Source organism: Phyllobates terribilis, unplaced genomic scaffold, assembly GCF_046119375.1.
Source record: "Phyllobates terribilis strain yellow unplaced genomic scaffold, ASM4611937v1 Scaffold_5__5_contigs__length_657084704, whole genome shotgun sequence".
NCBI lineage: Eukaryota > Metazoa > Chordata > Amphibia > Anura > Dendrobatidae > Phyllobates > Phyllobates terribilis.
Genome location: NW_027362765.1, coordinates 167,237,221 through 167,260,836, shown reverse-complemented (window position 1 = coordinate 167,260,836; position 23,616 = coordinate 167,237,221). Strand labels below are relative to the sequence as shown.

Here is a 23,616-nt window from a genome sequence, read left to right as displayed (position 1 = left end):
TGGCTCACATGATTCTCTGGGGGTCTGTCTTTAGGCTGCTTTGCACAATTACTGTGTGGGCCACACCAACTTATAAAGACCATAAAAATTATCACAAAGTAAAAAGTTCCATCCATATCTCTGGAACCTCATGGTGAGTTTTTTAAAAAAAATAAAAAAAATAATAATAATTGAGGGAGTATCAGGAATAACAGCTAAAACTAGCCACTTTTGACCTGATGACAGGTCCTCTTTAAGAACCATGTGCCTCCTAATAAATGAAGAACCTTTCAGCTTTATTCTGCCAGTGTCAGAAGTGTACAGTGGATACTGTATCTGTCATAACTTACCCCACTTTTGTGCTCAGTCATACCCCTTTTTTGGTAAGCTCCATTCACTTTTCGAAAAGTTGGCAGAGCTTTTGTAAACACACTAAAAGTTGCCCTAAAATTAGAAGTGCATTATTTTTTCTTAACATCCTTCGACTTGATCTAGAACCATGGCGCCTTGATGGATGAACGATCTGTGGGAAGATCGATCTTTTTCAAGCTTAGGTAGGTCCACCAGCGTCTTCTCCACCGTTATCTTGATAGCATTAAGCCATTGGGTTGCTGGTCTTCCTCTTTGCCTTGTTCTTTCTGTTCTTCTGACCATGATGTTTTTCTCCAGTGATTGCTCTCTTCTTATGATGTGTCCAAAGTAGGCAAGTCGTAGCTTGGCGATCCTTGCTTGAGATGCATTTACACTGAAAGATTATCTTGAACAGGGTTCCTAGGAACACTCCTTTCGCGATAATCATGCTATGTCAACAGGCTGCCGATTACCTGATGAATGAGCGAAACTCTCATTCGTTGCGTGAAATGAAATCATCTTTTGTGCTGCAGAAAAGATTATTGTTCTTGGCAGGGCACTGTCCTGTCTAAACAGGACCTGTGCTGCCGAGAACAATAGCAGCCTTTTGCACAGAGCAATGTATCACAGATAAGAGTGCATCATTAAGTGCTGTCTGCCTGTCTAAACAGGCTATAAAACGACCGCCGATAGATAAATATTTAGTCATTTAATGCCACCGGTCGGTTTGTGTAAATGGACCTCAGTCCTTAAAGAGTCACATCAATGACAAAAAAAAGTTATGGCTGCTGTAATGTGTAGAGACAAAAGCATAAAAAGTTATCACATCATTAAGGTCCAGACAGGCCTGGTCATATGTATGGACATGTTTCTGGAGCTTCTCAGGAATAGAGAGGTGAGATAAACCTGTGGTCACTGATCTTCCTCCCCCACCAACCTGATATGGCTGATAAACAATTAAATAGAGATTGGATAGAATTTAGGTTTTGTATCCATTTTAAATCTATCGCCAAGTTGTTTTTTTGTGAACTGTAGGTTTTCAATTGATCACATCTGTTGTGTGTGACATTAGGTGTGCGTGTACGTGGCGGGAGGAATAACTGGAATGAATGTTCCTTGTATTCTAAGAACTGACATAAAAAGCACTTCTACATAAACATGTAGGAGGGGAATACACCACATATTACATGAATTAACCTATTTTGGAACACATTTCACTTTACACTACTCCAGGGCATTTAGCACGTGTGCAATCAGGTATTCTGCAGATCATTCCTGGAGTGATTCTTGAAAGTAGTGCGGTTGTGTAATATATATGTCACCGGCCATTATTGCTGCTTCCTTTACTTGTATATTATTATACTGCCTTCATTTGTATCTAGTAAAAAACGATTGGGACTGATCACTATCTATATTCATATGAGTGTAGTCGCATCCTGCGGCGGTGAAGATGCAAATAATTTTGCTCTGTTTCAATTGGAAAATAAAATGTAATCACGCCACACCCCCAATAGGTACGCCAAGTATAGAAATGTATATACTGCTAATCATTACAAGGCGGCCCTGCTTTTCAAGAGCTTGGGAATGCCAGCCAGCCAACCAGATTGTCTGGATTAGAAAAATAAATTATTTATGACTTATTTGTGACTTCAGAGGCTAAAAGAGGGTCTGCCCTTTCCGGTCCCCTTATTCTTTTAGGTGGAGGGAGCAGCTACAGATAGAGCTTGTGGAGGACACAACATACCCAATGCATTGCAAAGACTGCCCATTAATTCTAATGGAAACTGTGTAATGCTTCCTCTTGCCTGTGGTGGCGCTGTAGGGATTTTCTACAGATGATGGAACGTCCCAGCAGTAGGACACCCGGTGATCATCTTGGCACAGAGGGACTAGCTTGCTGACTGCTTCTTGATCTACTTGGCCTTCTCGTGGTTTTAGCCATGGATTTCCTTAGATACACTGCTGTTCTATCCAGTATTACAGCACTGTTCACTTTAGACTGTCTCCAGGGCAGCAGAATGTATCTCCTCTCCGGACAACCAGAATAAACAACTCTGCCAGATGATATTAATATCTGCCTAAAAATAACTGAAGAGCCAGAAGATAAAAACATGTCTTGGGCCAGATTGTTTTGTTTTTATTCGATGATGGAAAATAGATCTCAGATACTATCAGTTTTTCAATCTTTAACCGCTGACGAAGACTCAGAATAGTGTGTAAAAAAAAAAAAAGATTGCTCCTATATGTAAGGATGGCCATACACCTTAGATAGCAGTTCCTCCAGCACCACCTTATCCAGGCAGGTGTTCTCAATGGAACGAGGAGTGTAGACTGCTGCCAGACACCTGAAGGCAGCTTAGTACCTGTGAAAGCAAAATGATCAGGCATGTTGGCATCCAACATGCTCTATCCTCCTTATTCCTGCCATGAGAGTAAGGACATTCCCATGCCAATTAGATGGTCCGCCGACATTCAAATAATGTGTACGGCCATCTTAAAGAAGTAGTGGTGTGTGTGACCACTTAAGGCTTCTTTCACATTGCGTTCTTGTCTACGTTCAGTGGTCCGTTGGGACTTGTGTCCGGACCCCCCGCAAAATGGGATTCGGGTGAATGCGTTGACGGGGCCATAGACTATAATGGTGCCAAGAGAGTCAACGTTTTCTCTGATGTTCCTCATTTTTGGGCGTATATGCCCACTGAAGAAGGACACTCAGATGTAGTAGTGTAGTAGTGTAGTGGTCTGTCGGCACCATTATAGTATATGGTCCCGTCGGCACAAACGCCCAAATCCCGTTTTGTGGGAGTTGGATCGGACGTAAGCACGGATGAGACCAACAAGCGAGAGCAAGAACGCAATGTGAAAGGAGCCTTAAAGAGATAGAGCTTGGAAGAAAGTATCACAATAGGTGATAACTTCTAGATTACTAGGGATCCAACTACTGGGTCCCCACCTATCAACAGGGGCACTTTTAATCATGTTAGAATGTAGACTGTGAGTCCTCGCGGGGGCAGGCTCCTCTCTCCTCCTGAACCTGTCGGGAGACTTGTATTATTTAAGATTATGGTAATTGTTTTTTATTATGTATACCCCTTTTCACATGTAAAGTGCCATGGAATAAATGGCGCTATAACAATAATAGCGGCAGTGTGCATGTTCGACCACTACTCCATTCATTCTCTTCGGCATAGTCGAGCACATTGCAGAGAATGAATGGAGGGGCAGTTAAGCTTGCGCTCTTGCGCACTACTGCTCCATTCTAATGGGACTAAAAGTGCCTCATTCTGCCAATTGGCAGAGGTCCTAGTGGTCGAACTCTCACCTATGTAGAAATAATCACTTATCCTTGGATATGTGATCATTTATTTCCTTCTATATTATGAACCTGGGCACCCTGTGGTCCTGCTGTACCAAACACAGAGCACTATGTGTTAATCCAGTACGTGGCTACAATATGCGCTGCCTGTATGGCAGCAGACTGAGTGCTCGCGGTTATGTTTGATGCCATGCGGTACATCCATCAGATATTTATTTTCTTCTAAAAGAATATCTGAGTGTCTGAGATGGGTCGATGTCTTTATTTAGGAGCTGCGTTTTAGTTCTGTGCAGCACATTCTGAACGAGTACCTCCATTGGACGTAGGTCATAGCATGGACATGGTCATACTTTCCTTAATACTCATTGCGTATCTCAATGTTTCTTCATCGTACTAACATACTATTGACATAGCACCATCATAGATGTGAAGGTTGATATGCCTGGAGGAATGGATCTGTGTTTCTACCATAAGTGGTCCGTTTCGAGCCCCCGCTCTCTGGGCTTCCTACACTATATACTGCACATACTCTGTATGTATATAGGTCGCCCAGTTGCCGGTGGGGCGCTGTAGTCGTAGCATGTGACCGCTTTGATAGGATTAGCAGTGATTAGTGCAGTACAGACTCAGCACAGCTCCTATGCACAGAGCAGAGAATGTGTACTCTTAGGTATGACTGAGCCACATGTCCATTTCTTGCCAGTAGCCCGCCTTCCCCCAACCATTACCACTTTCTTCCTTCCTTTGTAATGTGGGATCTACCCCTCCCAGGCAGAGATAACACAGGAATCTCTGCTTTGTGTGGCCTCTGACCTTCTGTGCTTATCTAGATGAGCATTACAGGGAGGAGCTGGTAAATATGAGCAGAACAGGAGACACAAGTTACATAACCCAGCAAATCTCCGCACCAAGTAGTAAAAACCACCACAGCCAGAACCCATCGACCTTATACCCTGTATGAAGCTGCCCATAGACCTAAAAATCACTCGCTTCCCAACTAAGGCCACGGCTCCACTATCAGTATTGGGTCAGTATTTTTTCTGAGGAGTGGGAGCCAAAACCAGGAGTGGGTGATAAATGCGGAATTGGTGACTTGTTTCTATTTTACCTTTTCTCTGATTGTTCCTCACCTGGTTTTGACTCCCACTCCTAGAAAAAATACTGACCGAATACTGACTAAATACTGATAGTGGGGCTGTGGCCTAAAAGCATGCTGTGCTTTGCCAAGTCTGATGCTCACTTTACCCTTATTATGAAAGAAGACCTTATGCAAAGCCGCTTCCTGTATATTCACATACGGAGTCCCTAAGTAGCTATAGGGGCTTCTGCCGCCATATGGTGTTCGGTATGGCACCGCATTATGGAGATATTCTTTGCATTTCAGATATGCACAAGGTTACATCATGTCCCCACTGACTTCTATGGGTGCGGTATTACTATACAATTTGCAGGTTGCATGGAGCCATAATACACCCATGTGCAAGAGCCCTGGCACTATTGAGTCTTCTTTGCTTTATGGTATATCGGAGACGAGGTTTTTTTGTGTCTATAGACACAAGAGCTGCTTTTAATGAAGTGATAAAAACCCTCTACATACGAGTGTGTCTGATGATTTGAATAGCTCAAGCGCTGGCCCAACGACTCCCTCTTCAGGAGCGAGCCTGAGGATGGGCATGCGTATCCTTTACTGTTGGTTGCCCATGGAGAACTGTCATTTGCTTTATGACAGTCTTTACACCTCTCCCCAAAGAGGATATGACATAGCAGCGTGTAGAATAAGCACAGGGATGGAGTCTGTGGAAACCATCAGACTCGGACTGCACTCGGATGGAGACATTTTTTCCATCTTCTCCTCATCCGAGAGAATCGGATCACACTATGCTGACACTGATCAGTTTGATCAGAGTGTAATTTGTATCATCGGCCTGATTCTCTCAGATGAGAGAAAATACGGTCATCTGCACCTAGCCTTTAGACAACCCCTTGCTGACTACTGACCTGTCTGGCCACCTGAAGATTAATGTTATCATTGGTACAATTCCTGTCTAACGATTGAACTTTCTAGGTTGCATCACTTTCACCATCTACACTTTCTCAACCACTATTTCTCCTGAGTAGTTTGACTCGGTCGAGCTTGCATGTTTATTTCAGTTGGTAAAAGAAAAAAAAGCCTATGTCATCTGGCATCTTCTGCTTGAGCAATGGATTGGGCATCATGAAATTCAATATGTCTGATCCCTCCCTTGGGGAGACACCATACATGGAGATCATTGGGTAATCTGCTCAAATTGGCTGATTTGTGCAAAGTTGACAATACACTTTAGATAGTTTAGGCCGCCTGCTATTCCTGCCGACTCCGCCTTAACGCAGGAACACTCGGGTTGGCAAAAGTGTTCATGTGTTGTATTTTAACTTTGCTTTCATTAGTCTTAAACGTTGCTTAATAACTGTTCACATATCTTTTGTGATTCTTGTATAATGTCTATAATTACAATAACTTAAAATAAGAATAAACAGACAAAAGCATAAGAGGGTTTGATTTCAATGAAATGCAACTGCATGTGAAGAAGGTTTCCGATGGGGATAGAGGACACCTCTGACGGTAGATTATTTTTTGGAGAGAAATGTTTGGGGGCTGAAATTCAAGAATCCCATTAAATTTTTTTTTCAAGCCCAATGCTTTTTTTTTTCTACCCCCCCTAACATTATTTACCGGGGAGAAGTCAGGAGGCTCCTGTACTCATTGGGTGGTTGGTCTTCCAGTTCTGATGAAAACACTGGGGTCAATCAACTTTTCACTGATTTGTATCGGGACCTCAATTTTTAGCTACTGTACTTGGTGTAGTGACCTTAAGGGTTTTCCTGGACTGACAAATTGTTGTCCTATCCTTAAGCTAGGTCATCAGTAGGAAATTTGTGCCGGTTGGTCAGCCGGCAACCCCCACCGAACCGCTGAAATCTGCTCCGGCAGCAGGCTGAACGAAGCGATGTATTTGGGGCAGAACACTCCACATCTCTTATTCCATATTCTGCTTTGGAAAAATGAAACATTCGCTGTGACTAGTTGATGGGGTCTTTCAAACAATTTTCATAAATTTGCCTTATTGTGTCTCGTATCTCCATCCGTCTTGGGAGGAGGGCCTTACTGAGTGAATTTTAGCTGATTGGTAGAGGTGTCAGGTGTCGGACCCCTATCTATCAATATGTCAGTCCTAGAAAATCCCGTCGACCCTTTTAACACTATATTGGTGTAAAGGGGTAATCTCATCTATGTTTCATAACAAACGACCTGTAAGAGTCTACTTTCATGTATTGGTGTGTTCGCTACTATATTGGCCACTTAGTTTACATGGACCCATTATCATTTCAGTTCTTTCATTTCTAAATGATCAGTGAATAATCTGTCATATATGGCTGATCGTTCTGAGGTGGCGACTGTTTTCACTTCTATATCTAGATGTCATATTCTTGCATAGATGTAACGATTATCAGCCTCATCTATGTATATATAAGCGCCTTTAGTTACAATAATTGCAGTATGACCATGAAAAACACCTAAGATAAGATGAGAAATGATCCGCAAAAACACAAGTTGTTTTTCAGAATTGGTATTTTCCCTTCTGTTTAAAAAAAAAAAAATCTGGCTTGTAAAAAGATAACCTCTGTCCTGGAGGCATTTAAATAATGAATTTGTCCGAATGTCTGGATTCATGCTGTCATCTTCCAGTGACATCCTGCTTCCTGAGGTCACGCTCTCATTGCTCTAATTTATAGCCAAAGACAGCTTTGTACTAAAGGGAAAATGCTGCTGTGCATTGGCTTCTCTTGCTGGATGGGATGGCGCTACTTCCTGTGCTGCCAGATACATTCTTCTAATGTTATTTACTAAGAGATCAGTAGGGTGGAGAGTCAAAGTGCAGCAGATATTCGCTCAGAGACCAGCAGAACAGAGACAGCCTGTACACCAGACAGTGAAGGGCATGTGAAGTCAGCACTTACACTGTCTGTGTGTTTACACATATATATGGCCGCTTAACGTGTAGTGAATGATACACACCGAAAAAACAAAGCGGCGTCCCTTCTTTTTCAGTTTAAAAAACTTTTTTTTTAACTTAGAATTCTACATTTGACCACTAGAGGCAGAAATTGCATTACCTGGGTGTCAATGCAACAGCGTCACCAGGTATAAGGCACAAATATGCCTAAAATAAATGTGAAATATACAATAAGGTATACAGTGGTGCAAAATGTGCTTAATATATTTCGGGTAACTTGCCACGATAGGAAGCGGATCAGCATACAATCATACTAGAACTATATACATTTATGGTGCAATGGTTTTATAGGGTATGCTTTTCTGCACTGCTGTGAAGGCATTCGTAAGGCCACGTTCAGTATTTGGTCAGTATTTGTAAGCTAAAATCAGGAGTACATTTTTTACCCACTCTTGGTTTTGGCTTATAAATACTGATGTAAAATACTGACCAAGTACTGAACGTGTGAACGTGGTCTTAGGAAGGAGATTCTCTGCTGTAAATATCTGCTAAGCCGGCACACAGCAGTGAGATGTTACGTGATCAACTTGGGGTTGTTTGGGATTAGTAAAATATGGCTGCTTTCTTCCAAAAACATATCCATACCTGTATATCAACTGTTTGGTATTGCAGGCTACATAGATGTGAATGGAACTTGGATGCAATACCACAGACGACCTGTGGGCAGGCACTGTTTTTGGAAAAAATTCAGTTCTGATTTTCGACTCTTAGGCTACATTCCTGCTAGGAGTTTTTTATGCTGCGTGATTTTTCAAAAAATGTAAGTAACATATTTTACTTAATGGTTGTAGAAATGGTGCAGAAATTCAGCAAAATCAAAATCTCACTGAAAGCTCATCGTGGAAACATAACCTTAGGCTATTTATGTGTTTTTTTATGTTGCAGAATTTCTGCACCTATTACCGTATTTAAATTAGTTTTTTTCATTGCGATTTTGTGTGTGTTTTTTTAACAATGCGTTTTTATCACAGTTTTTGGTGTGTTACGCTTTAAATAAAGCTGCTTTGTTTTTGATACTTTCTGTCTTTTTGCTTTGACAAAACTTTATTGCCATACTTAGGTGCGGACTCCATGTGTTTTTTGCTGCGGATTATCCGCATCTAATGTAAATCTATGGGAAAATCGCACAGAAAACTCAGTGCACCCGCAAGAGAAATTGACATGCTGCGGATTTAAAAAACGCACTGCTGGTGAGTTTATGCAGCGTTAAAAAGAAGCACAGCGGGCAGGAGATTTCCATGAATCCCATCCACTTTGCTTGGACTGTAAGGCTATGTTCCCACATGTTGTGTTTTTTTCAGTCAGAAATCTGCAGCAAAACTGATTTCCTGCAGGAAATCAGCTGCGTTAAATCTGCAGGTTTTGATGCGTTTTTTTCACCGTCCTTCTGTCTCTATGCATGTACATAAAGTTTGTGAAAAAAAGAACCCCATTCTATTTTGCCATCAAAAACGCTGAAAAAATTTACCTGCAGTTTTTGTTCCATTTTTTCAGCGTTTTTTTCACCACCCATTATTTTCCTGTGGGTGAAAAAATGCTGAAAAAACGCTAAAAGAAGTGACATGCTCTATTTTCCAAGAACACAACCAAGGCACAAAATACGCAACAACAAAAAAACACAAGATGTGTGAACAGAGAATTCTGGTTTCTCATAGACTTTGCTGGTACTTCAAAACGCAGCTAAAAATTTGCATAAAAATCTGCAGCAAAATACGCTGCAAAACACAACGTGTGTGAACATAGCCTAAGACGCAGTGTTTTTGATGCCACAAAAACGAACAGCGTCAAAAACGCACCAAAAGCTCATTGTGGGAATGTAGCCTTATACAGCCCATTTTGAATCTAGGGATATGTTCACGTTTTTACAAGGATTTTTATGGCTGAAAAATGGACAAACAAAAAACACTTAAAAAATTAATCTTTGGAGTGAGTTATTCTACGTGTATTTTTTTACACAATTTTTGTGTATGGGGTGTTTTTTATTCGCTTACATTGATTGAGTAGTGACATTAGATTTTTTTTTTTCTAGCAGAGCTTTTTTTCATGTGAAAAATAAACTGGTGGGATTAAAACAGCACCATGTGCCCTATAAGGCCACAGCTCCACTATCAGTATTTAGTCAGTATTCGATCAGTATTTTTTCTCAGGAGTGGGAGCAAAAACCAGGTGAGGAACAATCAGAGAAAAGGTAAAATAGAAACAAGTCACCAATTCTGCATTTATCACCCACTCCTGGTTTTGGCTCCCACTCCTGAAAAAAAATACTGACCAAATACTGTTAGTGGGGCCGTGGCCTAAGTGTAGTGTGTTTTCCCATTGAAATGAATAGGAAGCTTATTCAAGATTACTTCAAGCTGTTTTCATGTGGATATTGGAGCAGTATTTGCTCTAAAATTTAGGTAAAGAAAAAGAAACTGAGTTTACCATTAGACTATAAAACTAGAAAAAAAAACTAAAAAAGCAAAAAAAAAAACATTTTGTGTCCAAACAGCCCATGATGAGTATTTGGTGTGCTTTTCATGCTGCAGATTTTCTGCAGCATTTCTGCACCTGTTGGCTACATTAGATTACCATATTTTTTCATTGTGTTTTTGAGTGTATTTTTATATGCGTTTTTATCATGTTTTTTCTGCTGATTTTTTCACCTCTTTCCGGTATGTTATCTATTAAATGAAACTGCTGGGTTTTGGAAATGTCCTGTTACTTAACTTTGCTAAAACTTTTCTGCTCCAGTCATGTGCAGATTACATGTGTTTCTGCTGCGGAAACTCACTAAAACTGCATGTTTTTTTTTTACCCGCTGATTTTCCTCATTTCTTTCAAGTCTCTAAGAAAAATCCCCAAATAAAACACACATTTACCACAAGAGAAATTGACATATTGCAGATTTAAAAAAAAGATGCACTCTATGTCAAATTATGCCGTATAAAAAAGGTGGCATGAAATTTCTATAAATTCAATTCATTTTTCTTAAACTGCAATATTCTGCTTCAACGCTATAGTTGTGGTGGTTTTTTTTCATGCTTTTTTCCAGGAAGACATAAAACATATATGTGTATAAAAAAATCAATGTAATTTTATTTGACAAGCAAAAAAATGGTGCAGGAAAACGCTGTATGAACGAAGCCTAAGTGTTTTGGACCAGACCAATCCAAACCTGCACGGCAGAGAGTCTGCGCCAGAAATAAGTTCTTATTCATGCTCCAAGTATTTCTTGTTTATTTAGCGCGGGCGACAAAACGTTTTGTGCTTTCAACGGTGGTAATAAAATTTGGGTTGTGTCCAGAATTCACTATTTATACTGTGTTATTCATTGAGCCCTGTGGGCGGCGGGAAGACGAGTACAACCATATGAAAACTCCCGTGTCATCGACATTTATTTCTGGGGCCCATTGGCTACAGTGGCTGTGGTAGCGGCTGCCATCTGCGCCGAGCGCCTGTGTTTTCATCTATTCAGACTAATCTGCTTCCATTTTGGCAGTGCCAGGGGTGCCAAGTGTGTTTTGTGTTTGTATCCTATTTACAAGGAGCATGAAGTATGACATAAGTCCTTTGAGTCGTCCTCTTCTGTGATATAGTTAAAATTTAATTTCAGCTGTTTCTTAGCTGGGGAAGAAGGGACGGAAACCAAAATGGCCACCATCTCAGCTGCTACAGTTGTCATGACTGAAAAATCTGCCGTGCTTCTAGATAAATGCTTTATTTGTGGGGTCTGGGTTATAACCGTGAAGTGCTGGATTATATCTGTACGCAACGAAAGTATATTAATTTATAGTCGCTTTGTCTTACATGAAACACAGGGGGACGCGTTTATGAAAACGGTAAAGGGGGGAAATCCATAGCAACCAATCACAGCACAGCTTTCATTTCACATTCTGCTGTTGTAAAATGAAAGCTGAGCTGTGATTGGTTGAAATGGACTTGTAAACAGTTTTGATATATATACGAGGCAATATTATACAAAGTGTGAGAAACAGGCCTTGCTGCCTATAGTAACCAAACAACATGGCAGATGCATGTATCCATATAAAAGAGGTGTGGAGTTTATCTGGAACAAATCCGCCATGTTTTTAGAATTACATCCCTTTTAAGCTTTCGTTTGGTAAAGGGTCTCGAAAATGTAAATATTGGCACATGGTTCTAAATCATGACGCCTATGATGTGTGTATGTATTGTGTGTATTGTATACATATGTATGTATGTATATATATCTATATAATGCTTTTAGGGTATGTTCACACAACTTTTTCCGGTGTGATTGGAGTGGGTCTGCTCCAAAAATCGGCTCTAATAGCACTTAGAAAACACTAAAAAGAATCTTACTAATAATTTGTACGTAAAAAGAAAAGCTTTGCTGTTCATATATATATTCAGGCTTTTAAGCATCTTTCAACCTCTTCAGATTTCCAAAAAAATGACAAAATGTTAAAATGAGCGATCTGACCCATTCTTCTGCCATTTTTCGCTTGGAAAACGTTCCACACTTCAAGATTTCTATGGGCAAACTATGGGCATTTTTGAGCTTTTTTGTTTTTGCTTTAATGAGCCAATCGTCCACTTTATTGTTTCATGCATATAAAAAAAAATTGGAAAATACCAGTAAAAAGAAAACACCCATAAAAATGCTCCAAAAAACAAAAAAAAGTTGAAAAAGCTAAAAAAAAGATGCATCAAGTTTACAAAACTCCATAGAAAATGTGAATCCTGAAGTGCATATACTTGAAAAATGGATGTTTTTGACTGCATGACCCTAAAGCCACGGCCCCGCTATCAGTATTTGGTCAGTATTCAGTCAGTGTTTTTTCTCAGGAGTGGGTGATAAATACAGAATTGGTGACTTGTTTCTATTATACCTTTTCTCTGATTGTTCCTCACCTGGTTTTGTCTCTCACTCCTGAGAAAAAATACTGACCAAATACTGATCAAATACTGATAGTGGGGCTGTGGCCTTAGTGAGTTTTTGATGTTGCAGATTTTCTGCACCATTTCTGCACCCATTAAGTAAAATAGGTTACTTGCATTTTTTTTCTAAAATATGCATAATAAGAAACTCACCAAAAACTCATCGTGGGAACATAGCCTTAAGCGGAAAAGTATCTGAAGTGGTATGCACACACAGCTGAAAACTGCAGCTGAAATTGAACAGCGCTGCTGATCTCATGTCTTCGGTATTACTTTACACTTTTGCCCAATATTTTATCCTTTGCAATGCAGCATTTTCACACTGAAATCTGCAGCAAAATCAGCATGATTTGGGACAGATTTTGCCGAGTCCTGTGTGGACGTTCACTAAAAGTTATGCAAGTTTTCATTAAAGTCACCGTTAAAAATAGAGCTCCGTATTTACAGAAGGATGGCCCTTATGTCAAATATGGGGCAGTTGCCCATAGCAACCATTCAAGATCCATTACTATAATAAAATCAGTGATCTGATTGGCTCATGTGGGTTGCGGCTTCACTTGTTGGCCGCACTAATGACGCCCAGAGGTCGGTCAGCCCTGGTTCGGTTGCCATGTGTTTTTTGCTATTGATTAGATAGCAGGAAAGTGCTGTCTCCTCTACTTATCTGACACTTCCTTGAAGTTCATTGAACGTAAGTTGAGACTGCTCAGCTCCCAATCCTGATAGACTGGGCCTGTCCTACAGGAATTACTGTTTGCTAAGTTGTGTAAACATCCTATTACTCCTGTTACCATTGTGCGGGGCTACGCCATTGATTTCTGTTTATATCTGTCATTCTCTGACAACACATCATGCATGTTACTTGTACTCTGGGGTCAATACTGTCACTATTAATCATTTAGATTGCCCGGTCATTTCTGTTTACTGGACCGACACAGTCTCAAGCACGCTCTATTCATCCCGATCTTCCTATTTCACGAATAGAATTTTAGTGCGACAGTGAAGACCGGCACCTGCTCAGGCAACGCAATAGTAGAGGGCCAATGCATCTGCATGTAAGTGCACATTTCTGATATAGGGGATATATAGCACTGTTACAATTACATTGGTATCTCACATCGCCTCATCTGTCTCTTGTTGGGACATATTATGTCTTAAGTTGCTGTAATGAGCTTGTGACTGTGTTCTCTGCCTGACACATGTGCCAGTATTGTGCTGCCTGTGTGACCTGAAATCACCCGGGATGCCTAATAATCCAACCAAAGTACCAGTACCAGCTCGGGTATGTTTTTTTGATCATTCTGTTAGGTCACGCTGTGTCCTAATGTGACCCTCAAGGGTTGTATCTCCTACGACTTGTTAGAAAATAGCGATTGGTCTACCAAGTAATACGACATGGGGAATATGACCTCCCCCAATTGATACGACATGGGGAATATGATCTCCCCCAATTGATACGACATGAGGAATATGATCTCCTCCAATTGATACGACATGGGGAATATGATCTCCCCCAATTGATACGACATGAGGAATATGATCTCCCCCAATTGATACGACATGGGGAATATGATCTCCCCCAATTGATACGACATGAGGAATATGATCTCCCCCAATTGATACGACATGAGGAATATGATCTCCCCCAATTGATACGACATGAGGAATATGATCTCCCCCAATTGATACGACATGGGGAACATGATCTCCCCCAATTGATACGACATGGGGAACATGATCTCCCCCAATTGATACGACATGGGGAATATGATCTCCCCTAATTGATACGACATGAGGAATATGATCTCCTCCAATTGATACGACATGGGGAATATGATCTCCCCCAATTGATACGACATGGGGAATATGATCTCCCCTAATTGATACGACATGAGGAATATGATCTCCTCCAATTGATACGACATGGGGAATATGATCTCCCCCAATTGATACGACATGGGGAATATGATCTCCCCCAATTGATACGACATGGGGAATATGATCTCCCCCAATTGATACGACATGGGGAATATGATCTCCCCCAATTGATACGACATGGGGAATATGATCTCCCCCAATTGATACGACATGGGAAATATCATCTCCCCTCAATTGATACGACATGGGGAGTATGATCTCCCCCGATTGATACGACATGGGGAATATATAACCACCAATTAATATCACATGAAGACTATCCAGTTCTTAAAACCCATTTATACTAGCCAATAATTGGCAAACGAGCATTCGGCCCATGCAAGTGTGCCAGCGATCACACAATGCGCCCGATCGTAAGTTCATTTGAACGATCATATTAAAGGGAGTTTCCGGTGTAAACTAGTTATCTATCCACAGGATAGGTGATAATTTATTGATTGTTAGGGTCCCACCACCTGGAACGGGGAACTTTTTATCCCCTACAGGGCTGCTGAGCGCTGCACTCTGCATTTTTCCAGCAGAGCATACAGAATGAAAGGTTGGCATCGGGCCTGCTGTGCCATTCTGTAATGAGGATAATAGTTGCTCATTTCCACCATTATCAGCAGCGTGGTTAACTTCCTAAAGTGTAAGGGTCTCTCTCCCAACTCTCCTCCGAAAGATCATGTTGAGGTAGATCAGGATTGGACTGTTTGAATCTTGACACTCGATCCTTTTGTTCTTCTGGAGATAAGTCGCCGCCAGAGCTATTTGGCAGCAGCTTTCTCTGCTGAACATTCATGTGTATGGGGGAGTCGGGAGAGATAGCGATATCGTATGTGTATGGCCAGCTTTAGTATCTACACCTAGAGTTCTTATTACATGTTCTCTGGGTTTTTGTTTTGGCTCCAGTAACAGCGCCACTCTTACCCATTGGTTGTGTCTGGTATTGCAGCTCCTGTATCTAACAAGCAGATGTGAAAACTTCTATACATTTTTTAGGATATTTTATAGGAACAATTATTGGATCTTTTAGACATTTTTAGCTCCTAATTTTTGGGATGTGAATCTATGGATACACGGATGTACTCGATGTTCGGACCTTTCCTGTAATGACTGGTGTGCAGATCCTGAACCTGGCCTATGTATAGACGTGCTGTATAATGAGGTGGAGCAGTGTCATATGTGAAGTATATTACTGCCACAGTGTCTACATTGTAGCCATATCCTGGATCGTGTACGTTGTTCTAGTCACGCTCTCCTTATAAATACTATATGTGCTGTGCTGGAGGGTGTCTACCGTCACGGCTCCTTTTTTTTAGCAGGACTTTGAGAGATTAGGTAGTGACTCAGGATCAACTGACAATTGGGTTGGGGTTATGTGAGGACGTTAATATGATCCGCTGGGGGAGGGAGATGGCAGGCGCACTCCTGTATTGTGTTTGGTATAAATATCCTGCTGTATTGTGTGAGGGGCTCATAGTATCCGCCTTAGATAATAACTCTGCTTCTAGTGTACAGATATAGCAGTGCTGATTTTGTCTGACGCAGCTGAGTCGAGTTTGTAAGTTGTATTGATATGACAATATGGTTTTATTAAGCAGCCCCTACCCAGGAGGGTCGATAGCCTCGTGCCGCTTGCATACGACGACTGATGTGAATAGAGGCCATGACGCCGCAGGGATATCTGTTTCTCCTGCACCTGCGTCTGTGGATTCAGAATAATCACAGTATAATATTATTAGACTTGTCAGATGCTATTAGCTCCACTTCACAATTAGCGCAGACAGTAATTAAGACCCGTCCTCTGATTCATCAGTGTTACCCCCAAGTTATAGACTACATCAGAAAAATTGTTCCTTTGTTTCCATCTCTTTAATTAAGTGAGGCCCAGAGAGGAAGAGCGGCACATTTGTTATCCCTGTTGTCAAAAGTGGCGTCCTTTAATTGTGTGACTGTATCCACCGAGGGGAAGCTGCGCTGTAATCAGTCTTCATTGTATACATCTTCCTTATATAACTCCCCATAGAAACATTTTATTCATTTATTTTTTTTTTAAATTCTGGCCATAGATAGCTCATCTGGCACCTCTGGCGCCACTTATCTCTGAAAGAAAATGTACAGGGCATGATCCAACCAGCCTGGTCTCTGAACTTGAAATTTATTAGACCCGATGTGAAGCCAACTACAGGACCCCACTTACCATGTCTCATTTGTATGGCTTACGTGAGCATATAAAAAAATCACATGATTTTCATTCTGAAAAGAGGGACATTTTTTCATGCATATGACATCCATTTTTATACACCAGCAGTTATTAAAATTTACTAGACCAAATACAGTTTCCTATGTTAAAGAATTGCAATGTATCCGTAAAAATTGGATCATATACAGTTGATCTATAAATATGTTTTTTTTTTTTTTTTGCGCATCCATGACTGGAATAGGCAAGTCTCGTCCAAAATATGGAGAATACTAATGTATTCTGTGATTTATTTATTTATTTATATTCACTTTCTGTCATCTGAACCGCCATATTAAATAACATTGGTCCAAGTGCTGTTAGGTTTTTTTTCATGGACACTCCTTGGACCGAAAATATGGTTGTATTAACACTGTGAACATAGCCTAATATTGGTGTTTTTCATGTGGCACAGGGACCATTAGTCCCCCTCAAATATGAGCGGCCCAGGTGCAACTTTTACTCCAGGACAGTTTAAAGGGGTTGTTCTGGGATTTTTAAAAAAAAGTACTATACCCTAATAGCAGCAAATGGGATAAAGTTAAAAAAACTCACTTACCTATTAAATCCTCTTCTCTGGTGGTCCCTGTTGGCCTTTGTTTGCTGTTCTGCATCAATGACGTCATGCACGTCCAAGTGACTACTGCAGCACATGACTGGTCTCAATATCCAAACGCTGTACACACCGGTATCACTGCTTACGTCAGTGATTGGCTGCAGCGGTAACATGGAACACCAGAGCAGCAGAACAGCACAGCTCCATAGTGACCATTGTGAAATACTGCATCTCAGCTCCTATTCTTCCCGCATTCCTGAGTAACCTATAACACAACTAGGCTGACATGTATTACTATGTAATTAGACAAACTTGCCATTCGCGATTTTCAGAAAATTTCTGACAACCGGTAGGGGAGACGTCATTGCCGCCATGTTGTTTCTTATATTAGTAAATCTCCAGGTCCTGATGGTACAGGCGTATTTTCTCTGTAGTTGCCGTCTGTGTATGTGAAGCTGTGGTATTTGTGGGGAATTTGAGTCTTGACACGCGACTTGTAGGGTAAAGGTCAAGCAGCAATGTCACCGTCTGGCTGAACTGCTGTAATTATGACTTCCCAACACTTGCACAATCAGACTAAAATCCTAATGCAAGCCACCCGTGATCTAGCAGAGCCGAATTTGCCCACTGAGATAACCCGTAGTCCTGTCAGAAACCACAAAACGTCGTAAACTTGGACTAAACAGACTGGTGCGTGGACACATTTGGTGCATCTTTGTCCACCTTTTGGTTGGCTTACTTTATGTTGTGACATTTGAAGCCACAGCCCTTTCCACTAAGTCACAGCCACTTGTAAAGCCACATGCAAAAAGTGTCTAGAACACATATGTAGTTTTTTTTTTTGTTTGTTTGTTTTTTAGAGCAAACCACAAGAGAATTCTGGCACATTTCTGTTAGTAAATTTCCATGTGACAATTGACACTCCTGTATGTATGGGAAGAATTCATATAGGAGTAAGATATTATCTTATTTAGACCTATAATGGTCGGAGAAATAATGAAAATAGGATCAAACTATTTTTAGAGGCAGATACAATTCCACATTTCTGACAATTGCCCTTTGTGTCCAATCTTAAGGGTTCATGCAGATGTCAGATATCAGTCCGCAATGCACAGACTGGCCATGAGTCTCGTGACCCAAGAGTGACCACGTCATAGAAATACGTGAAGCTGACATTCTCTGGTCGGGAGACTCGCAGCCAGTCCGTGCACGAGCTGACCATGGGTCTCGCAACCCAAGAGTGACCACCTCATAGAAATACGTGAAGCTGACATTCTCTGGTCGGGAAACTCACAGCCAGTCTGTGCATGGGCTGACCATGGGTCTCGCGACCCAAGAGTGACCACGTCATAAAAATACATGAAGCTGACATTCTCCGGTCGGGAGACTCGCAGCCAGTCTGTGCATGGGCTGACCATGGGTCTCGCGACCCAAGAGTTACCACCTCCTAGAAATACGTGAAGCTGACATTCTCTGGTCGGGAGACTCGCAGCCAGTCTGTGCATGTGCGGACCATGGGTCTCGTGACCCAAGAGTGACCAACTCATAGAAATACGTGAAGCTGACATTCTCTGGTCGGGAGACTCGCAGCCAGTCTGTGCATGGGCTGACCATGGGTCTCACGACCCAAGAGTGACCACCTCATAGAAATACGTGAAGCTGACATTCTCTGGTCGGGAGACTCGCAGCCAGTCTTTGCATGGGCTGACCATGGGTCTCGCGACCCAAGAGTGACCACCTCATAGAAATACGTGAATCTGACATTCTCTGGTCGGTAGACTCACAGCCAGTCCGTGCACGAGCTGACCATGAGTCTCGCGACCCAAGAGTGACCACCTCCTAGAAATACGTGAAGCTGACATTCTCTGGTCGGGAGACTCGCAGCCAGTCTGTGCATGTGCGGACCATGGGTCTCATGACCCAAGAGTGACCAACTCATAGAAATACGTGAAGCTGACATTCTCTGGTCGGGAGACTCGCAGCCAGTCTGTGCATGGGCTGACCATGGGTCTCGCGACCCAAGAGTGACCACCTCATAGAAATACGTGAAGCTGACATTCTCTGGTCGGGAGACTCGCAGCCAGTCTTTGCATGGGCTGACCATGGGTCTCGCGACCCAAGAGTGACCACCTCATAGAAATACGTGAAGCTGACATTCTCTGGTCGGTAGACTCACAGCCAGTCCGTGCACGAGCTGACCATGGGTCTCGCAACCCAAGAGTGACCACCTCATAGAAATACGTGAAGCTGACATTCTCTGGTCGGGAAACTCACAGCCAGTCTGTGCATGGGCTGACCATGGGTCTCGCGACCCAAGAGTGACCACGTCATAAAAATACATGAAGCTGACATTCTCCGGTCGGGAGACTCGCAGCCAGTCTGTGCATGGGCTGACCATGGGTCTCGCGACCCAAGAGTTACCACCTCCTAGAAATACGTGAAGCTGACATTCTCTGGTCGGGAGACTCGCAGCCAGTCTGTGCATGTGCGGACCATGGGTCTCGTGACCCAAGAGTGACCAACTCATAGAAATACGTGAAGCTGACATTCTCTGGTCGGGAGACTCGCAGCCAGTCTGTGCATGGGCTGACCATGGGTCTCACGACCCAAGAGTGACCACCTCATAGAAATACGTGAAGCTGACATTCTCTGGTCGGGAGACTCGCAGCCAGTCTTTGCATGGGCTGACCATGGGTCTCGCGACCCAAGAGTGACCACCTCATAGAAATACGTGAATCTGACATTCTCTGGTCGGTAGACTCACAGCCAGTCCGTGCACGAGCTGACCATGAGTCTCGCGACCCAAGAGTGACCACCTCCTAGAAATACGTGAAGCTGACATTCTCTGGTCGGGAGACTCGCAGCCAGTCTGTGCATGTGCGGACCATGGGTCTCGTGACCCAAGAGTGACCAACTCATAGAAATACGTGAAGCTGACATTCTCTGGTCGGGAGACTCGCAGCCAGTCTGTGCATGGGCTGACCATGGGTCTCGCGACCCAAGAGTGACCACCTCATAGAAATACGTGAAGCTGACATTCTCTGGTCGGGAGACTCGCAGCCAGTCTTTGCATGGGCTGACCATGGGTCTCGCGACCCAAGAGTGACCACCTCATAGAAATACGTGAAGCTGACATTCTCTGGTCGGTAGACTCACAGCCAGTCCGTGCACGAGCTGACCATGGGTCTCGCGACCCAAGAGTGACCACCTCATAGAAATACGTGAAGCTGACATTCTCTGGTCGGGAGACTCGCAGCCAGTCTGTGCATGGGCTGACCATGGGTCTCGCGACCCAAGAGTTACCACCTCATAGAAATACGTGAAGCTGACATTCTCTGGTGGGTAGACTCACAGCCAGTCCGTGCACGAGCTGACCATGGGTCTCGCGACCCAAGAGTGACCACCTCATAGAAATACGTGAAGCTGACATTCTCTGGTCGGGAGACTCGCAGCCAGTCTGTGCATGGGCTGACCATGGGTCTCGCGACCCAAGAGTTACCACCTCATAGAAATACGTGAAGCTGACATTCTCTGGTCCGTAGACTCGCAGCCAGTCTGTGCATGGGCTGACCATGGGTCTCGCGACCCAAGAGTTACCACCTCATAGAAATACATGAAGCTGACATTCTCCGGTCGGGAGACCCGCGGCTTGGACCAATTTATGTCGGCATGAGCCCTTAGGCCAGTGTTTGGAGCAGTTGATGTAACAGTGTATTTGATAAGGAGTCCAATTCTGGTGGTGAGCCTCACCTCTTCTTCTTGTTTTTTATTATAACCACACGCGCTTTGTCCGCCCCCTCTCCCACATCCTCTCCTCCATCTGCTTTTTATTCGGAACCCATTGAATTGGGGGATTTGTTCAACTGACAAACATCTGACCTCATTCGCCCTTGTGAAAATGAAGTTATCAATTATGGCCAGTACCTCTAGCAAGGCTTAAACCATACATATACAGGGGTTGTCACCCAGCTTTCCTAGTGTCCTGACTGGTGGGGGGTAGAGGAGGTAGGGAACGTGTCACTAAACAAGGCCTCTTGTCCGTTTATCTGGCCATTCCGCTATTTTTATTTTTGGTATGCTACAGAAACTCCCGTAGATATTTATGGGATCGTTCCCATTTATCTAGCATGTCTGTGTTGCACCAGATTGTTTTTAGGGCTGGATCAGAAAACGCTACATACAATGTTTTCTAATCCAGCTCTGGACGTCAGATCAGTGCATGATGTGCTCAATTGTCTATCAGTTGTGTCCGGCTAAGGCATTAAAAAACTGACTGGACACAAATGACATATATAGAAACGTGACAGATTTATCATCCAGGAGTCTGGACTAGTTGGGTGACAACCAACATGGCCACCAATATATAATGTCCAGGTAGTCATGCAGCTTTCCCAGTACCCTGAATGGCATGTCATCAGACGAACACTGTAATAACCACTGAGATTAGGGTGAACTCGCATTACCGGCCATATTAATACCATCCATGCCGGTTTGCTGGCTGATAGATCACACTGAATCAGTGCACATTACAGGAGAGCCGCAGACTCGACTCTGACTCATTTCAGTTTCCGTTGGTAGAAATTTCAGCTTTTGATTTTTTTTTCCTTTCGTTGAATAGAAATGGTTTTCATGAATATGTCCAGATCTGTCTACAATAGCGGTGCCTCACTGCTTCCTGCTACAGGAAAATTCCTCCAATTCAACACTCAGGGGATCTGGTCAACCCGTATCATTGGATCAAATACAGCAATCGGATTCAATAATAGATCATTCCTACGTACAATCTGTACTTTTGTGTCTTTTTTTCCATCACGGTAGTCTGTAGGGTTTCAGATGTAAATTTTACAGCTGGCACGCTAGCTACCTGCTGATACCACCAGGGGGAACTTCCTGCATTCTGTCATTACAGTAGCCCTCCAATAACACAGTATGCAGGAAGCTCTTAAGTTCCCCCTAGTGGTAGCTGTTGGTAGATAGAAAATTACTTTTTAATACTGGAGCTTTTTTGGGGGGGTTGCTATAAAGATATAAAAAAGGGTCAGCATAGTGCTGGAAATATATAAATGACATGATGATAATATGTAGTCAATCACTTTAAAGTGATCTCAAGATGAGACTATTTTTGATTTGCAGGTAATCCATCGGGTTAAGAATCGGCAGCAGGAATGCTGAGAGCTTCTTGTTCATATGGTCTATGTTACCCTTGGGTATCCTGCACAATCATGAGTCTCCTATGCCGCTCCATTGTTCACAAACATGCCCCATCCCACAAATTTGTATTCTGGATGAATTTAATTGTTAGCGTCTGTGACACAGGGACTATTGTATGATTGTTTGCAGCCAGAGAATATATCAGTATTATTACATTCATTAATCATTAATTTTTATTTGTTCATTTCAGCTATTGAGACCCAAAGCACCAGTTCGGAAGAAATTGTCCCCAGCCCCCCTTCCCCGCCACCTCTCCCCAGAATCTACAAACCCTGTTTTGTGTGTCAAGACAAGAGTTCTGGTTATCACTATGGTGTCAGTGCCTGCGAGGGCTGTAAGGTAAGTACTGGCTGTGTTGTTGTAAGGGGGGTGGTGGTGACATAAATATAAGGCAGATACAGTATTCTACTATAAAGGCTCCTATACACTCATATGGGCTGATTTATTAAGCAGTTTACCCTAGAGAATGTTGTGCAAAAATTTTGCAATAATCACTGTAGGTCGGTGAACACTAAGGCTATTAATTAGAATTGCTGACGATCCGCTTTACTACAGCGCGTCATCAATTTTTTCTAAATGCCGGGCCGCACACAGGGCCGACACTGACATTGTGCGCCATAGTACTGCAGATGTCTATACATCCCTATGTTAGAACCTGCTGTGGTCTCATTCAGTTTCTTCCACATGTAAGGAAACCGCCTGCCCTCAATGCTGTGATGTTCACCCAGCGTGGGACCTAAAATCACAGGATGACAGCACAACAGCGCACAATTTCATTATAACGCTGTATGTCATCTGTAATGTGATTTTACATGGTGTTCAGATTGTGTAGCCTATATATATATAAATATATTATACTATATTGAAAGGAAACCTGTCAAGTGATTCTTGCTGCCCAAACTGTAGGCAGTATGAATCACAGTCTGGATAGTACGCTCTGGCATTCCAGAGAAAGTATTGTTAGTAGAGCCGGAGATGAGACTAGTCCGGCGCCAACCCCTGCCGCCTCTTCCCTGTACCGCTGCAGATGATGGACCAGTCTCTCCCTCGCATGTACATGTCTGATATTGCAAATCAGCCTCATTGA

General features: G+C 42.6%; 1 protein-coding gene across 4 annotated transcripts in view; it reads left to right on the top strand.

The window, feature by feature from the left end:
* The window catches only part of RARA (retinoic acid receptor alpha), a 109,644-nt gene that overhangs the window by 70,569 nt on the left and 15,459 nt on the right, over window positions 1-23,616 (top strand). For all 4 annotated transcript variants that reach the window (XM_073683370.1, XM_073683371.1, XM_073683372.1 and 1 more), the window contains one exon: window positions 22,720-22,868. In XM_073683370.1, the coding sequence (XP_073539471.1) occupies window positions 22,720-22,868 (149 nt within the window). The remainder of the gene's footprint in view (window positions 1-22,719; window positions 22,869-23,616) is intronic.